The 18,794-nt window shown below is 49.8% G+C and overlaps 1 protein-coding gene across 1 annotated transcript; it reads right to left on the bottom strand.

Moving 5' to 3' along the window:
- Positions 1-7,229: 7,229 nt before the first annotated feature.
- Positions 7,230-18,144, bottom strand: tmem161b (transmembrane protein 161B). Its single transcript, XM_067231258.1, has 12 exons — positions 17,972-18,144; positions 14,854-14,957; positions 13,598-13,681; positions 12,214-12,311; positions 11,936-12,092; positions 9,719-9,870; positions 9,535-9,595; positions 9,282-9,422; positions 8,721-8,834; positions 8,196-8,370; positions 7,964-8,060; positions 7,230-7,841 (listed from the first exon to the last, which is right to left on the bottom strand). The coding sequence occupies exons 1-12, from the start codon at positions 17,972-17,974 to the stop codon at positions 7,561-7,563; spliced, it is 1,467 nt and encodes a 488-aa protein (XP_067087359.1). The 5' UTR covers positions 17,975-18,144; the 3' UTR covers positions 7,230-7,560.
- Positions 18,145-18,794: the final 650 nt, after the last annotated feature.

Raw genomic sequence — 18,794 nt, 5'->3', positions numbered from 1 at the left:
AATGCAAGATGTATTGACATGAAATACAGTGAGCTATTGTTATCGCTCTGTCTCTTTCTCTCTCTCTCTTTCCCTCTCTCTCCCTCTCTCTAATTTCTTTCAAGGATCAGAGGAAGAGGGACGTCCCCCTTTTATCCCCATGACAGCGCTTTTCAACTCCACCAGTGACTTACAGGGGACCTGGGGTACTGTTGCACTCTGGGACCCCAGACAAGGGAGGATGCCTCCGGCCTACGTACCCTGGCAACCGTGCCCTGGCAACCGTGCCCCGTGCCTGTAGCCGGAGTCTGCCTTGCCCAGTCCCCCTCCCTCTTGCTCTCATCCTCCTTACAGCCCTCCAAACCGCCACCCTCTGGCCCCAGCTCCCATCCCGGGCTCTGGACGCACATAAACCCCAGACAGGCCCCTGATGGATGGGGCTGGAGTGAGGAGAGAGGCCCTTGATGTCGGAAATAAATCTGACAGGCCCTACTGGAAAGGGCCAAGCCTAATCTTTCCCAGCGACTCCAGACTTCCTTCGCTTTTTTTTTATGCCCCCTCCTTTATTTTCCATTCTCTCCCTCCCTCCCCCTCCCCTCCTCCCCCCATGTCGACGGAGATAATGCCATAATTTACACCCATGCATTGTGGGAGATGAATGATAGTGGCTTTTCAGTCTTAGTACGCATTAGCCATTTCAAGATAATAGTCTTTGGGTTGGAGGAATGAAAGAAATACCTTCAAACAGAATTTAGTATTTTTGCTTATTTTCTATCGCTAATGTGCTAAAAGTGAAATGAGTGATATCATTCTTAGTCTTTCACAAGTAATAAAATGTATCGGATCAAAGTCTAGTATTTCTTATTACATTTGTTTTGTATTCCTTGCTGTTCGTGGTCCTATTCTTGGGTACTGAAGTGTCTGTTGGGGTAACAATAAAAAACTGAATTCATCTGTAGGTGGTGATTGGACTGTCTTCTGTTTGTCTATTCCCTGACTTCAATGTACGTAGAACTAACAGTGAGGGCGCAGTATGAGAATGTGACAGAAACAAGCTCTCTGTATCACACACACACACACACAGAAAACAGATTCACATGCAAACTCACAGTCCAAATAAGGTGTACTCTCATCCTCTCTGATCTCTGTGCTGGTGGCTTGATTCTCCCAGGAGGGCTCATTGAGGGATTGAACCCTTGGTTCTTTCCCCAGGGGCGGTACAGGAATCCCAGTGTCCGGCGGACAGTCTCCCCTGGGAGCCTCCATTGACTGCCTTGAATGGCCCTAATGACCTCCAGGCCTCCCAGACCGCCGGCCAGCGTTCCAACAGCTCGCAGGGAGGGGGTCAGAGGTCATATCACCAAACAGGGTGTCAACATGTGACCTCTTAACTCACACAAAGAGCGAAGGCGGTCAATAAACTCAATGAAACAGATTTGATTAACCTTTAAGTAAACCAATTAACCGGACCCATTTTTACCACGCATGGATATTGTGTTGACATAATGTTTCAGTTACTGTTCATAACCACACAAATCTTGCAACATTTTTACAGCATGCAGCATGTTGTCATAGCACTCAAGTTCATACCAGAGTGCTTTTACATTTTTATTTTGTAATGATTGCTATTGCTATTTTTGTTCACCAACACTGATATTAATTAAATCTGTATCAAATATACTTGATTTTGAAGGCGCTGTGTGTGGGAGTTGATTATACAAAATCCTCGTCTGTGCAGCCTAAAGTGTAGTGTGTGTCTGTGTGTGCGCTCGAACAGAACATGGATATTTCAGTGTGTAGATACATAGGTGTTCACGTGTCTCAGCCGTTCATCTCTCCCTAATGCATCGTACACACGCAACATGGACGAGGAGAAAGGCAAATGTCTGTGAATCACGGCGCTAAAACGTCAAACCGTCCCACACGTGACACCGATATTCCATGATGCATCTTGTACAATTACCCCCTCATTGCCTTCCAACTGAATGGGAGGCAGTCCTTCCCTCTTATTATTATCATCATTACTATCATCATCGGGACTTGAAAGAACCAGAAAAGCAGCGCCACTGCAAAGAAGAAACCTTGATCTCAGAATGAGGAATCGAAATTTGCATTCGTCACCTGGTTCCACTGGATGTGCACGCATTAACAAGACGCTCTCCTATTGGTCAGCTGGAGGAGCTGGCATTTTGCTGATTCCGGGGCCTTCTCTCCTTGTCCTCCTCCTCCTCCTTGGAGCAGTTCTCCTCTCAGGCACTAGGGGGCAGTCAGCTCTGTTGATTCACACCAGAGGAGTTAAGCATTATTTTATTTATTTTTTGGGGTGTGTTGTTGATTATAATGACATTTAATCACTACATTGAGATATTTAAATATGTTTTAATCAATCTGATTTGTGATTTTGAATGTACATGACATGGAAACTGTGCTTTTGAGACACCTAATGCGACCAAAGGCACCTACAAACCCACACACGTACACACAGAGACACACAAATACGCACACTTAGTCGCCCCTGTATGGGGCCTCTATCTGTTAATTAAAGACCTATTTAAGAAGCACCGTGAAGAACTCAGAGGAGCAATGTTCATTTCGGTGGGAATTATTGTAAGCGCTCCGGTGATTATGAGCAGGCCAGTCAACCGTTTCATATTTCTACGGGGAGCTAGCGAGCCTCCATATTCAACCCAGACCCGATTCAAACTAAAAGCTTGTTGAGGGGCAAACATCGTTCTGCATCTTTGTCCATTCGGCCTGTTTTCTGCCGCGGCTCAGCCCTGATGCCATGTGGCAGTGTGTCGTGGTTAAAGTGCGACCCTGTGCTGTTCTCTGACCGACACACTTGACCCTGCCTCGCGTTTGAACCCATGAATAAAAGCTTTTAAACATCACGGGGAGAGCAAATCCCTGGAAGCTCATTTGCATGCTTTGCGTCCATCACGGTTGCAGAGCCTTTCTACATGAGTTCCAGATGTCCCTTCCGGCCCTTGTGAGTCTGTTTGGGATGATACATCAGAACAGGGGTTTTCATGCGTGTACCACTGTGAGTTGCGGTGATGAACGATGGGCATCGCCATGAACAGGATCACTGCTAAGTCAGATGTTACCACATTCTGTGTGACAATGCACTCCATTGCTTCATACATTTGAGTGCAAGTAGAACGGCATGTTGTGACTATGCACACACAGAGACGGTGGTTTGTTAGATACAAACACACAATATTCTCCTTCAAAAACAAGACAGAACATGGCATTTACATTACATAAATTTGTCTTTTCAATAGCAATAGTTTTTGGTCAAAAATATTTTTTTGACCAAAGGTTTTACCTTAACGGCATCATGCCTCTTGTTTCCTGACAACAAAGCCCTGGTTTTGTTATGACCACTTCCTGAATATTTTCTCTTCAGCCAATTGCTGCCATGGCGATCACACAGCCCTTGAAATAAGAATGGAATAAACTTAAGAGTGGTGCACTGCAAATAAACCGTTACTTTGGTTCAAACGTTCATTTCATGGAAGTACGGTGTCCAATAATGTGTTAGGTATCTCAGGAACACCGTCTAGGTTCTTTATTTTCAACAAATTATTCATAAGAGCAATCTAAAATTAGGCAGGATTGATACGTTCGTAGTGTGCAAAGCCTACTCCCCATCCTTCCAAAAACAAACAGTTTTTTAATGACTTTGCAGAGACATTTAACAACCCTGTAATGCTGGTGCACTATGTATTGATACTGTAGGAGTCAGCACTGTAATCTAAACCACAGTATGGGGTTAGGGTGTGGACTAGAGCTGCTCTTTAATAGACGTATTCCCCTCGTCTTGATTAGAAGTAGTTTGGCTGAATAAAAAAAATGACGAAACGATCTATAAAAACAGGTCAGAGGAGCTCAAGCAGATTGAAGGGTTTCTCTTTCTACCCCTTCACTTGACAAGGTCAGGGATGTGGGGGTAGCTGCCTTTATGAACACCTCTCACATTTAACACACCACAATGGCTGAATTCCTCCTCTCTGTCGGACAGAAAGCCCACGATTAAAGGGACACCTCTCTCGAAGATTCTCTCGGTCTTCCGTGGGGGGCGAAGCCAGCCCTCTCACCCCCCCCCCCCCCCCGGCCCCTCCCCTCCGCTGCCCGAGCGCCCTTCTTCTCCCTGAAGGGCCTCCTGCCCTGCGGCCCCCCATGCGGGGACGACTACCCCGTGAATGGAGCCCTCTCAGGGGAAAGAAAGGGGACCTCTCCAGAGGTTTGTTTTGGGAGACGTCTCATTGATCCGTCTGCCTGTAAATGAATGTACTGGCCCAGTTTTCCCGCTTATGTTCACAATGGCACTCGAGTCTGTAATAGGCGGTCCTGTTTTGCTGCTCATGGATTCCCCAGGCCTCTGTCTGAGGCAGGAGGACCCCCCCCCCCCCCATCATTCAGACATACCATCCTTTCTCCCTTTAATGGCGATGTTGAAACCAGGGGTTGGCTGAATCAATGTCAATTTGTGTAAGAAGACAATGCTTTCTGTTTACAGTGACACTGGGGCTAAACCGAAGTCTATGAGACAACACGCATTCAGCCGTACAGAGACTTGGGCCGACAGAGAAATATGACATGTTGTGTGCTTGCATTTTGGGACCTTGGAAATCCCTGAACCGTCATATGTAATCAATAGTGGTTGAAGAAGGGGTGAAAGGGTTATTTGAGCCAAACCTAAGGAGGCCAGCTCTATCATAATATACTTTTAAGCCCAAAGGAATTATAATATGAAAGTTATACGAGGGAAATATTTTTTTATTTATTTCCCTCTCAAACACAAAGTAATGTGAATCGTCTATGTGGTATTCCAGGCTGAGAGATGAACTGAAAACTCCATCCTGAATCTCTGAAAAGGGTCCTTTCCTATCTCAACAGGCTTGTTACATCACGATGGCAAAGATAAAGATAAGCAGACTGGGAGAGGGAATGAAAAAGAAGAAGAGAAAAAAAAACAAATGACATTTTAATCAAGTTAATCTACAGCTTTTAAGACTCAGACAAGGTATAAAATCAGTTAATTCTCTTCATGGTAAAAATATGCAATTATTTGCTTGTTACAGTTACAGCCAATGAAACAAGGGAACTGTTTCACAACACAAAGCATGCCGATAAAAGAGTTATCCTGTTCTCAAAAGCAGACATCGACAGAGCAGGTCTTCTGTAGGTAAGATTTGAGGTGAAGAGACTGTCACACTGCAAATGCCCAAAATCTACACAATGACAGGTCTTTGGTAATGCTTCTATGTCAAAATGAATTTAGCTGAACGGAACAGATTTTAACACCAAAGGATCCTAGGACTATAGTCTGATGTTTAGCCATATGGTCTAGGTTTTAAATTAAAAAACGGTATCAAACTTCCGAGCGTTCACTCAATCTTCCATTACCTCCGACTCACGGGTTGAGGATGGGGGATACGACCCAGTCCACCACACCAATGTCTGTGTATTGACCAGTTCTATGCTCAGAAACCATCTTACATCATTACCACAACTGATGACAACTGCCAATCTCGATGACATCACTCCCCACTTGTCTCACAAGTGACAGAGATTCTGGCATATTGAATCGAAATTCCAAAGCCCAACTGTTAGGATTTAAATTTATTCGAAGACAAACTGAACCGAACAAAGAAAATAAGACAAAAGATGAAACACTCAAACAAATGCCTCATTGAGCGAGGTAAGGTACCCCAGCTAATCACATATATAGAAAAACAAAATTTGAAAATGCCAAAAATTGCAGTTGATTCGTCTTGAACACATTTCCAGACTGATTTGAAAGAAAGAAAGAAAAAAACTACAAAATTCCACACTGCATTAATACCATAAAATGATTAGAAAAGATTACAGGCTTCAAAATATTAAATAAATACTTAACAAGGAGAACTAATGACCAAGTGTTCAATGAGTCTGGGATCGTCTGTGGACCTACAGTAACAGCAGCTTTGGGAGACTGCTCGGGGGGAAAAAAATACCAATGTTACACAAGAGTGGCCTAAAAGCTGTCCACTCAAACCTTTTCTTCAAAACAACCATCTAAAATTAGGCAGGACTGATACATTCAAAGTGTGCATATTCCCCATCCTTCCAAACAGAGAGAAACAAGTGAAGACAACCTTTTCATGGTTCAAGTCAAGATAACAAAACGATTCGCTGTGATTTGATATGGCGCTCCTATTACCTTGTTCGACATAGGGGGTCTTCCTCTTGGAATTGTAGAATGAAAATGACCGGTTCTGAAATCAAACCTGATTACAGGTAGACATCCTGTCTGAGCGGCGTCCAGGGCGACCGACCCTACATTCCCGAATGAAACAATCGTGGCGTTCGCCCCTGGACTCGAGCACGAGCACCCAAGTGTTTTTGACCGGCGCCGTGTGTACCTTCTGCATCCTGTCGACGCGTGCAGGCGGAGGGGGGGTGCCCGAGGAGCTCCGAGACAGGCGTGTTTGCGTGGAGGCGCGCTGTAGTGTTAAGACTCTTCTCTGCGAACTCGGGGTGGATTCGAAAAGGCAGCATGGCTTCAACGCCAGCCTCCACGCATTGAGGGGGGGGAACACGCCCCTTAAAACTTGGCACCTCATAAAATCAACGTTTATAATATAATTCACAATAGGATTCCAATTTTTGGAAACAAAAAAAAAGAAGAAAAGAATATATACATATTAGAATTCAGAACTAGCTGTAACTGGGCATTGGTGGCTTTTGGAGGAAAAGGCCTTGATTAATCAGCAGTAGTCATCAACATCCTCTCCCTTAGATTCAAATGCCCTTATAGAATCGATGCCAACACGCAACTTAGATGTTGATGATGCACACACGTGTAAGCGCACAGGGAAACACACACTCGCACAGACCTACGCACACGCACGCCCATGCACACACACACTTCATCAGAGCCGATGTGCCATCCTCTCAGTCCGCTCGTCGCGGCTCAGTTTCTATCAGCCGAGGTGCGAGGCGAGAGACCTCGCCGTCGACGCTGCAACGCGTTTCGTTCTCGAGACACACGTCAGTCCTCGGTAGTCATACAACAGACCCTTTCAAACGCGTCTGCTTCAAGTTAAGAGTTCCTCCTCCTTTCCTTGTTTGCCCGGGGCTGTCCCCTCTCAGACAACCCCGAACGGCCAGCTATGTGACCTTCGAACGGCTGGTCGAGAAGATCTATCTGTCCAATCAGGATCTCCACAGGCTGATCTCCTCTAACCCCCCCCCCCCCCCCCTCAGGTCCGCAGTCCATCTCTGCTACTCGTTTAAGACTTCAAGGACACGTACAGTGTATTAGATCAATATTCTCGTTTATATTAAGTCTCTTGGTTATGCTTGATGAATGCTGTCTTCTGAATTGAAAAGGTAGTAGTAAAAAAAAAACAACAACGATATAACAAAAACTAATCCGTGTTCAGTTATCCGTGTGGGCAGCCCAGTGTTCAGACCAGGATCTCTGCTCTGATATGGTCATCTGTGTCGGTCAGAGGGCGGTGGGCCTTGATCAACCCCCCCCCCCCCCCCCGGCTCTCCCACAGGTATGGGCACTAGGACCCTGGGGAGGGGCTATGCAGCCATGAGATACTGGTGGTAGAACAGGCCGAACAGGGAGGTGGAGAAGAGACAGGCCGCGATCCACCAGGTGAGGAAGGACAGGAGGCCTCGGAAAAGCAGGGGGCTGAACACCGTCCTCAGGCCCCCCAGGGCTACCGACAGCTGGGCAACGGACGTCCCTGCTAAGCCCGAGGGCGGAGCAGGGGTGGGACCGGCCCCCATGTCCAGGTCAGAGTTCACCTCCAGAGGGCAGGGGAGGTCCTCTTCAGGGTACACCCCCCAGGAGTGCCCGCCTGTGAGAGATGGAAGAGTTTAGGGGGGGGGGGGGGGGGGGGGAGACTCAGTAACGACGACATGCTCAAATCGGGCCTATTCATGTTTAGTTGCTTTTCTCCAGCAAATGACCAGACCTCACCTAAGGTTTTTAGCAGCAAAGTCGTATGCAGCAACATGACCAGAGGTGCCATATACTGCAGCGCAATCACACACAGGTAGTAGAAAACACGAGCCACCTGGCAACACAGGGCAAGACGACAGCTGTTAGAGAAAAAAAAAACAAAAAAAAAACGACACCCCGAAACCCTATTGATCTCGCCTTCCCGACTCGCTTCCCGGGGACCGATTGGCTCCGCTCCCCCGCCACTCACCATCTTCTGCAGGTCGACGGTGCTGATGCGGCCCGCCTCCTTCTTCATCTGCTCCACGCCCTTCTGGGCCAGGCCCAGGTAGGCCTGCAGGTGCTGCCTCATCACGCCCAGGCGCAACGCGCACAGCAGCAGCACCACCCACAGGCGCATGGTGTCGTAGGTCGTCTCCGTCATCCTGCGGACGGCACGGGACCGGGGGGGGGACGAGTCAAACTAAAGTGGGCCGTCTCCAAAACCCTGTTCCCCCGGAGAGCTGCCCGCCTGTAGGCTTTGGCGCCGACGCGAGACCGAGCACACCGGACCAACGGGCGGGTACGCTCTCTCCCGGGGGAACAGGGTGGGAGAACCCCCCCCTGAACTACAGACTTGTGAGGGGCTGAGGAGGAAGGGTGGAGATGAATGAGAGAGCGAGAGGAGAGGGGAGAGAGAGAGAGAGAGAGAGGGGCTCCACGACGTGATGCAGCCTAGTCTCAAAACAGGACACATCAGGGTGTGTGTGTGTTTGTGTGTGTGTGTGCCACTCACAAAGGGGCGTTGTCCTTCCCCAGCGTGGGGTTGAGGAAGTAGTCCTTGGTTATGGGCTTGACCCACAGCAGCACCATGATCAGTGGAGACAGGAAGTTGATATGCAGCAAAGTCCTGAAGAAGAGCAAAGACGCGACGCCGAGTCAGTCCCGAGTTCTGCCTCACCTGTGGCCTCGCCTGTGGCCGTGAGCCGGGGGGGGGCCGTGGGAGAGGAGAATGAGAATGACAGTCTACCATGCCCAATTGGATTATCAGAGTGCCACGTGCTTCTAGCGCCTCCAGCCCCACCCCCCGTCCACTCACATTGTGCCTGTTCCGACCTGGGGAGTTTAGAAATAGGAGCCTGGCTCAGAGGGCTCGGGCTGATGCACAGCGAGCGTCACCGCTGCTACAGTGGCAGCTCCTGGACAAAGGTGGCTTACACACACGCGCGCGCGCACGCGAGCCACGATGCTGGAGGATGTGATTCAACCAATAGCACGGGCCTCTCGGATTGCAATAACCCCAGCTGGGTTTTGGTCGAGCCCCGGGCCGATTGGGGTGGTTAAGGGACGGACTCACTGTGTGACTTTGGCTGTGGTCAGGTTGAGCGCATCCAGGTGCATCTGGGCCAATCGCAGGCCGGGGAAAGTGAGGAACGCGCCGATGAGCGAGCAGAGCAAGGCCAAGATGAGCTTGAAGGTGAGTTTGGATATGGGACCCCTGGAGAAACGAGATGTGCGTCGTTATTATTATGGTTTGAAATCCTTCCAACACCTTTTGGCCGTCACGCGGTCTGAACCATTTCAGTCGTGGGCGTGGGAACGCTACTCACTGAGACTCCATCCCCTGCTTCTCCAGAAACTGCAGCGCACTGTCAGAGAAATTGGCAAAACCTGTCCGGGACACACACACAAGCGCGTCAGTCACACCTCACACCTCACGCCGCACCCCCCCCCCCCCCTCCCTCCCCCACTCGGCGACCCCCCTTAGCCGACGCTCGGCGCCGCCACACTCACCGGCCTCGAGGCCAAACTCCAGGTAGTTCTCCGTGACGATGAGGATGACCATGGCCTTGACGAAGAAGAAGAAGCCGAACGTGATGCAGAGCGATCGCTCGCCCCCCTCCTCCAGCTTGAAGTAGTGAGCCGTCAGGGAGAAGAGAGTCTTGCTGGGGGGGGGGAGGAGGAGGCTCAGAGTTAAGGGGAATGCTGGACTGATGCTGGAACGAGGGCCAGGAAGTGAGGAGGATTCTCAATGGCCATTGATATGTCCCTTCTAAGCACTTACCGACCTAAAGACAGCTCACAATTAAGTCGCTGACAAGAGACGGGAAATTGTCAACACACACACTACTCTCTATGTTCTCTCTTAGCAGTGGCAGGGGTACATTAACAGGTTCCCACTGGCCTAATAACAGTCATTCGTGCATTTCCCGGACGCAGGTCTAGATGGGGGCGGGGGGGGGGGGGCAGACACAGCTTGCTCACAGGCACTCGTCTCCACGGCGACAGAAGGCCACATTTCTTTTGCCGTGGACCAAGTGACAGCATGCCAGCCCCCTTCTCTCTCTCTCTCCCCCCCCCCCTTTCACTCTCCCCGGAAAGTACTTTCTGGAAATGGTAATACACCCAATGAACCGGGCTTTTCTTTCTGGGCAATATCCTGGACACAGGATAGCGAGGCTTTCTAAAAAGCCACCCGACAACTTTGAGAGCTGCTCCCCGCGGAGGGCTTACGGAAGGGTGACGCGGAGCGGCCCACGTACGAGCTGTCAGCGAGCGCGCTGCTAATGCACTCCTAAAACACAGCGCCGCCGTCGACCGCGCTCCGGCATGGCTGCTAGCCGCGGCACCCCCCCCCCCCCCCCCCCCCCCCTCTCCGTGTATGGACGCACGCGGTCGCGCGTGAGAAACACACAGACTCTGCACCACGCGCGGGTCGTCGTACGAGCCTGTGGGCTAGGATAGGTGTGTTTTGTGGCCCGGGAGCAGGCACAGAGAAGTTGTCTCTTCCCGTAGCTGTGGAGGGGGAGAGGTTGGAGGGAGAGGGGTTAGAGGAGATGATGGGAACCTGAAATCAAGTGGGCCATTTGCGCACGCCGCCGCGTACCCCCATCATAGCCGGCATCATCATCATCTTCTTCTTCATCCCTCAGGCTCGGTCACACCGCCCGCTCCGCCAGCCCGCCCGTCACCCTTTTCTTTCTCAGAGAAGTCAGCGCGGCGCGGTCTGGGAAAATTGGGCCTCCAATCTCGCCCCCGGGCCGCAGACGGGAAACGGCGTGCCCGTCCGCCCGTCCTCCCCCGCCTCCCCTCAGCCAGGGCCGTCAGGGAGCGTGGGAAAGATTGATCCCCCCCGCGCGCGGACGCTGACGGCGGCAGTGGGGGGATAATGCGTATGATATCGCCACGATTCGGCGGAAGAAAGTAGCGGGTAAGAGGGGGTGGGGGGAGGGGGGCTAGGGAGGGGGGTTGGCTAGCAGAGAGGTGCCGGTCGGCGCTCAGTCTGCCTGTCAGTTTATGACCACTTACTGCCGACTGGCTGACGGCTGACTGCCCTCCCCCCCCGCAACACTGTTGAAATGGAGCTGTGGCCCAATCAGGCCCTGTCTGATGTCTTCCCCCCTGACTGCCGCACGACTGTTAACCACCAACAGGCAGGGACGGGGACGTGAAGAGGCGTCATACACGCTCCGCAGAGACAAGCCTGCTTGGTGCTCAAAAGCTGTTTGTGTGATGTCGTTTTATTTTATTTTTTTTGCTTTGTCTCATTTGCACACAATGGCGGGTTTTCCCCTCAACAAGCCCTCTCCTCACCTGGTCTTAGACAGAGTTTAGGTCTGGCTTCGATCACCCCTTAAGGTTGTGTCTAATCAAATGAATTGACTGACTGACTCAGTGACTGGCTGACTGGCTGGCTGACAGACTGACAGGCTGGCTGGCTGACAGACTGGCTGACAGACTGGCTGACAGACTGGCTGACAGACTGGCTGGCAGACAGACAGACAGACTGGCTGACAGACTGGCTGACAGACTGGCTGACTGGCTGGCTGACAGACTGACAGGCTGGCTGGCTGACAGACTGGCTGACAGACTGGCTGACAGACTGGCTGACAGACTGGCTGACAGACTGGCTGACAGACTGGCTGACAGACTGGCTGACAGACTGGCTGGCAGACAGACAGACTGGCTGACAGACTGGCTGGCAGACTGGCTGACAGACTGAGAGGATACATGACAAAGGCGAGGACGAGCAGGCACCACACCACGCTGATGTTCATCTCCCCCGAGGGCTGGGCCAGGGCGTAGTACAGCTCGGTGATCAGGTACACCAGGGTGGCCGCCACCGTGAAGTCCACCAGCCACTGGAACTCTGGGAAGTAGTGCAACGCTGGCGAGAGGAGGAGGAGGAAGAGAAGGGTTAGGGACGAAGACAGGCGGTTGGAGAGAAAAGAAATGCCTTCCTTTGAAAGGGCTCAGCTTTCAGTGGCTGCAGAGTTTGGGGCGCTCACCTAATGTGTCCACCTCCGTGATGCACTTGGTCTCCAGCTGCAGGTCTATGTCCTTAGGAATGGTCAGAGGCTTGTTGTCTATGTGGCCATTGTACTTCCTGGAACCAAATCAACATCGTCTTCAGCAGTGATTATTATTATTATTATTATTATTATTATTATTACTATACACAGTGGCCACGCCCCTGCAGAACCATGTCATCCTTCCACTCGATTGGCTGAGTAAAGCCCCGCGTGACCCAAGCCTCATCCTGCTACTGGATTACACCCTGCTGCCGCGAATGAGGTCACCTGGGCTGTGCAGAGAAGGATCAAGTCGCCAGGTGTCCCTTTGCTAGGACCTAGACCCATGGCGTGTGTGGGTCTGTGTAGTCATGAGTCTCTGTCGTAAGGATGGGTGTTTCAGTGGGGTGTGTGAGGGCTGGCGATGTGGACATTCTGTGGAAGGGGAGTTTTTTTTTTTTTGCCCCCTCCGCACCTGTAGGGGGCGTCGTACGGGCTGAACAGCGCACAGCAGGGGCCGGGGCCAGCTGTTCCCGGAGACCTGCCGGCCTTTTGGAGCGGGCTGGGCCTTGACGGCTGGCCCGCTGTTTGTTCAGCCCTGTGTGGGAGCTGGATTTAGAGGACAAAGCCGGTTGGACCGGACGCTGGGAGCCAAACATGTCTGTCTCTGGGGCACCTGACTGGAGGGAGGAGGGGAGGGCTCCACTGCACTCCTCTGCTCAGGGAGTCTGGGGGACAACAATGGGGGAGAGAGGCTGCATGGCAAGGGCAGCCAAAAAGACAGTGGCCCTTCTTTCACTCGTGGGGGCCGGGGGTGGGGGTGGGGGGGGGGGGTGGGGGGGGAGGATTAGCAAAAACATGGCTGGAGTTGAGCTCTGGCCTGCCTCGTGTTAGAGGCCACGGAAACATGTTTTCGGAGACGCAGAACCACCCTCCTGAGCAGGAATCTGCATAGCATCTGGAGCCGTGGGGATTAACAGGAGAGTCACTGTGGTCCGACTCAGATTCACCCCCCCCCCCCCCCAAAAAAAAGAGAGAAAGATGCTTGTGTGTGTGTGACCATAACCGCCACTTAAAAAGCGCGACAGATGGTTTTAACTTCCCGACGCGAGACAGAGGTTCGGCCCGTGCAGATGGCGTGAAAAACGCGCCGTCCCCCCCTCGCCGCGGCGAACGCCACAACAAACGGGGGCCGACTGAAGAGGCTCGGGCCCGCACGCGCTTCAAACGGCCGTGCCTGCCGTCCAATCTCAAACGTCTGCCTCGCCTCCTGTCGTTACCGCCTGATGAAAGCCATCCCTGCCCGTACCCCCCCACCTGCGCCACTACTGCCCCCCCCCCCCCCCCCGTTCCCCCGCCCCTCCTCTCATCCCTGCCTTACCTGTCTTTCTTGTTTTTCACCTTTTGCTGTTTGCCAGCCAGGCTCCTCAGCTCATCCTCTGTGGGGTGCTGGTACCATCGCAGACTGAGGAAGAACAGCAAACCGACAGAGGGATTGTTAGGAGGAAGTGACACTGACACGTGAATGACCCAGGAAAGCTTTGGTGTACATCACTGGTCCGGTCTTAGTAATGGGGATGATTTGGACCCGGGCCCACTTAACGCACGGACGTGCGCCAATTTAATACAGGTTAACGCAACGATAGAAAATCAACAACAATACACAGTTGGCACTGCAGCCCGATTACACCGGCGAACACAGACAGATTACAAGACACCAATTTGCAGTAGGGCTTTAATGCCGTCAGCAATCAACATAAAGTCCCCTTCTCAGAGAAAAAGGCAAAGTGTTAAAGTGATTTCATATCCAGCTCTGCGGCAACGCTTCCATAAACCAACACTTGTCACAGGGTTTACAAAGAGAGTAGTTACTAAGCTCCTTGACGACCATAAAACAAACGCTAATTCAAGAGTGGCCGTTTGAAGACAGGAACATTTCAGGCAACCTCTTTAAGTTTGTTTAGCAACCCACTTGTCACCAGCCCTAAGAGGCTGCTGTGAGTGGAGAGAGAGAGCAGGAGACCGAGGGAGGGATAGAGAGAGGGGGAAGAGACAGAGATAGAGACGAGGGAGAGGGGGAGCGCGAGAGAGGGGAGTGCAGCTTGTTTTTCATGTTTATTTATTTATTACTGGAACTTAATTTGCGGAACTCTCCGGAGCGACACTCCAGCCTGGGCCAATTTTTTTTTCCTCTTTTTGAAAAACGCTTCAGAAACGGCCTGATGAAGGGATAAAAAAAAAAAAAACAAGCACTGATGAATTATTAAGTGTGTTCTAAGAAGCTGTTTACTCAAAAACACATGTGGCTCTAATTAGAAGAAACGAGATGGGCACTTAATTCGCCATCCTCTCGGGTCTTCCCAATATGTGATGCCCTTTGGTCTCTGCGTAAGACTTAATGATGGTTAAAAAAATTACATTGAATTCAAAAGAAATTACACAAAAAAAAAAAAAAAACGTATGACAGACAATGGAAAAAGGAGACTGTTTACAAGGAGAGCAACCACTAGGACTGACTCCAAAAACCAAGGATTGACTTGAAATGAACCTGGTCTGTGAGGCAAACAAGAGTGCAGGCGATGTGTTCATGGCTGCAGTTATAACTGTCAGTGGTGCAGGTACGCAGTTTGACATTACCTTCCGCTGCAGAGCAGCCATCGTGCGAAGGAATAATGAGGAATGATCTTCTGAATTACGCTGGCCATTACCATGGTAACCACCAGCTGCACACCAATCACGCCCTGAGGGAGAGAGAAAACATTTCCCCCCCACCATCATATTCAAATAGGAATTGCTTGGACGTGGCACAGGACTGTGACAGCAGACGAGATTGGCTCGTACGGGTTCGCACACGCTCAGTCCGGGCATCGCCTTGTCTGGGAAATGTCGAGGATGACTTGGTGAAACCATCAAGTGACGAAACAGAGGTGTTGTCTGTTGACAGTTAGCTCGGCTAACAAATTGTGTTTTGATCAACTCCTGATCAGGCGGCCTTCTGTCAGATTGAGGCCACGGGTGTGCGAGCTCTACGAGTAGAACGGGGCTCACCTCATGCGAAATCAAGGAAAGCGCTTGTGTGTTTACCTTTAGATTAGATTAGCCTAAAAGGCGGTATTAAGACACGTAGGTGACCTTCAACCAAATTGATACAGTTCGAGAAGAACATTTTAAAAACTTTTCAAGTTGCAGAAGGCTTCTGTCAATGGAAACGTTAGCTACTACCTTGGCCTAACACGCATTCACATACAGCCGACACAAAGAACAATATTCCGTTTTCTTGCAAATCTGCCAACCCATCAGATTGCTGGTGATCTTCCACCACAGTTCTAACAAGGCTAGATTAATGCCACTGTGTTGCTGCGCAGAGATCGCCCAGCACTCCTGAGACGTCGCGCAAACAGGCCACTGAGGCATAGAACATCCAATCCCTCATCCACACGTGCCTACATCACAGGCCTACTGCTATAAACAAAAGAATAAATATACATGATGAACCCCTACACGTCCACCATTGCTTTTCTAGAGAGATGATTCTCCCAATGACGGAAGGGATGGTGACAAGATAGTTCCTCGCCCTGAAAGAAGAACAACCACCTCGGTCTAATTCATGGGCGCGCCTCGATGGGGGTAACCTTCCTGCGGTTTCATTAGTGCTCCTTCAGCGAACAGTCGAACATCACCTGAGTCGTTCTCTCTCCCCCTAGCCACCAGCCTGGCTGTCAGGGCGGCACGACATAAAGATGACTTAGAGAAGGCCCCCTCCGTTGGCAGGGGACCATGGCCACCCCGGGAGAGGACGTGAAGTCATAAACATGTTAGGGGGAGGGAGCCAATGGGAGCGAGAGCGTGACTGTTTTACAGTAACTGCATTTTTATTGGCTCATTTTTTATTTATTTTTTTACCTCCTTTAGCCTCCACAAAGAACGTACTCCCCGGCCGAACGTCTTGATGGAGCACCTTTCCCAGTTCAGGCTGGGTGGGTACCAACAGCAATACCCCTGAGAGGGAGGGTGGGCGGGGGGAGGGGTTTGGGTTTTCCTGTTCTCCTGCCCGGACCACACCAGTGAGAATACGGTATGTTGTGGGAACAGTGTTGTGGGAACAGAGCGCTAACTGGAGAATTGGGCGACGACCATGGGAGGGGGAACGGGAGAAATGGTTGAATGAGGAGGAGGCAGTTTGTTGAGCTATCCTTTTCCCCCCCACCCCCCCGTGTGTGCCAAAAGTCAAGACGTCCTCTAGAACCACAGTTGCATGTATGTGGTCATTCACTCGGTATCTGACAAGGACAAAACACAAACTCGTCTTACTTTTCCCCCTCGATGGTCAGGAGGCTGTATCTAGGTCAGAGGCACAAACACAGCTGAGTGGGCCCTGACCAGTTTCCATGGGGGGCTCGGAAGTTCTCAAGTCTGGTGGAATTGAACCAGCGTGGTCTCTCTTATCTTCCCTCGTCTCCAGGACCCCCTCCACACTCAGACCAAACGAGGGCCAAGGGACCAGAGATAACCACCAACTATGAGAGCTCAATCCCCTAAACCGACATTGTCCCCATGAAACCAACTTAAGAGCAGTAGCCTAAAAGGAAGCCCACCTCAATAGCTGCTTGTTTGCTAACAGTCAGTTTGTCTGTGACCTTCAGGTGTCCATTTGGTTTTTCTTTTTACTTTAGGCCAACTCTGATAACCAACCAGGCAAAAGACTAGAGGACAACTCAGCTAAAACCTCAAAGATAAAACCGAAGTGATAGCCTAACTAAGGTCAATCAACAGTCAGGTTCATTCCCCTATTCTAGTAGCTGTTACAATCCCACAGGTGTGAGACAGGTGTGTTCACCGACAGCTTGGTTGCTGGTTTAGACTATTTAGTATTCTGTCTATGGATAATAAAACATGTATTTATAAGATCTCTTAATATTAGTATGAGTAGATCATTACTGTGGACACACCTCCCTCATTGTGGCTTGTTTATAGTCAAGTTTATCAATTGGTTACTAAGTCGGTAGCAATAAAGGCTCATTCTTGGCACAATAACTCAATTAAATAATTTAACGTATGCACTGAACGAGTGGATCAGCAAGACAAATACACAATAGGATGTAATATGTATCTGATACTTTTGATACTACATTAGTGAGGCTAGGCTAAATAAACGTTCTTCCTTTGCTGCCTGCTCTACCACTGCTTTGAGGACATCCCGAGGTCATCTAGAGTAGGTGGTAGAGGTGAGATGGCACACCTTTCTTAATGGATCCTAACGTTTTAGGGTGGTGACAGATATGATGAGAAAGAGACTAAAATAAATTAGCCAGCTAGCACCGAGTACAGTAATCATGTGCAGAGAAAAAACTGATAGATGTTATCATGATATGATAAATCCCTAGCTGACCAGCCAAATTAGTGCAAATGACACCTTACAGGTGCCTTAGCTAGGCTAGTGTACAAGGCTAACTAGACTGGCTATCCAATGCAAGCTAGCTAACTAGCTTGCTAGTAGTAGCCAGCAGTAGCAAGCACAATGACATGTATGCAATGTTGTAAAGCGTACCGCATACACGCAATTGCCGTGTTCTAAAACTGTCTTCTAATCGGTAAACCTTCTGTAGCACCCGATGCATGAAATGAATGGTGGGTGTGCTGTGCATGCAGAACAGGCTGATTAGCTACGGTAGCGACATAGCAAGCTAAATGCTAATGTCTATCTGGTTGGCTATATAGTTAGCTTTCAAGCTAGCTAGCTGGCTTAAATACTCACCATGTTGATGCAGTGGTGCTGAAATGGACTCAACGCCGACAACTGTCACACTAAGCACCCCTAGTCGGAAATCAAGCGGCGTGGAGCACATAAGCCTTTTCGACGTCGGTTGTTTTCAAGGGTAAGGAATTCGTGTATGAAATACCTACCGTACCTACTGTAATGCTATTTTACATCGCAAAAAATCTACTGATACAACCTCGGTTGCCGAGTGTTGTCAACTGCAGTAGAGGTCACGCTCAGTCTCTGAGAATATAGGTGTCACTACCTATGCCTGTTTATAAACACAACTAACCTGTGTGTCATTTTATTTTTTATTTTTTATTATATATTATATATTTGACTCCTCTTAATTAATATCATTACTGTACGTATATAATTTGTAATTATTATATGCAGTATATGAATAAACCCTGTGTTATTTTAGTTTTGTTCTGGCATCAAAAAGAACACCATGCACGGCCCCAAGGACCCCTTGAACGGAGACGTGCTATACACGTGACATCTGTCAACCGTATGGGTTCATTCAGCAAGACTACCGTATGAACACAAGTCGTACAGTCCTTTAAAAAATGTTTGTGTGTTTATGTGTGCAATGTTTAAATATTCTTAGACGTGTGCAGCAAGGTTTATATGACAAACCCTTAATAGTCAACACATTGAGGCTCATATAGTTTCCCTTGCTTCTACCTTTTGCCAGCAGTTGTGTTATGACAACACCCTCATTCGTATCTATCTGCACATGTTAATTGTTTGTGTACAGCGGAAAATGGACACATCCGGTAAACAAGGTGGGCATCTGAATGACAAAGGTACTTTAATG

Source organism: Osmerus mordax, chromosome 28, assembly GCF_038355195.1.
Source record: "Osmerus mordax isolate fOsmMor3 chromosome 28, fOsmMor3.pri, whole genome shotgun sequence".
Lineage (NCBI taxonomy): Eukaryota > Metazoa > Chordata > Actinopteri > Osmeriformes > Osmeridae > Osmerus > Osmerus mordax.
This window is presented reverse-complemented; position numbering and strand designations above follow the sequence as displayed.

What these genes read in the sequence shown, in the direction of transcription:
- tmem161b (XM_067231258.1), bottom strand. An exon ending in GGAGTTTGGCCTCGAGGCCG is followed by an intron (nt 9,596 to 9,718) that starts GTGAGTGTGGCG and finishes TGTCCCGGACAG; the next exon opens with GTTTTGCCAATTTCTCTGAC. An exon ending in AAGCAGGGGATGGAGTCTCA is followed by an intron (nt 9,423 to 9,534) that starts GTGAGTAGCGTT and finishes TCGTTTCTCCAG; the next exon opens with GGGTCCCATATCCAAACTCA.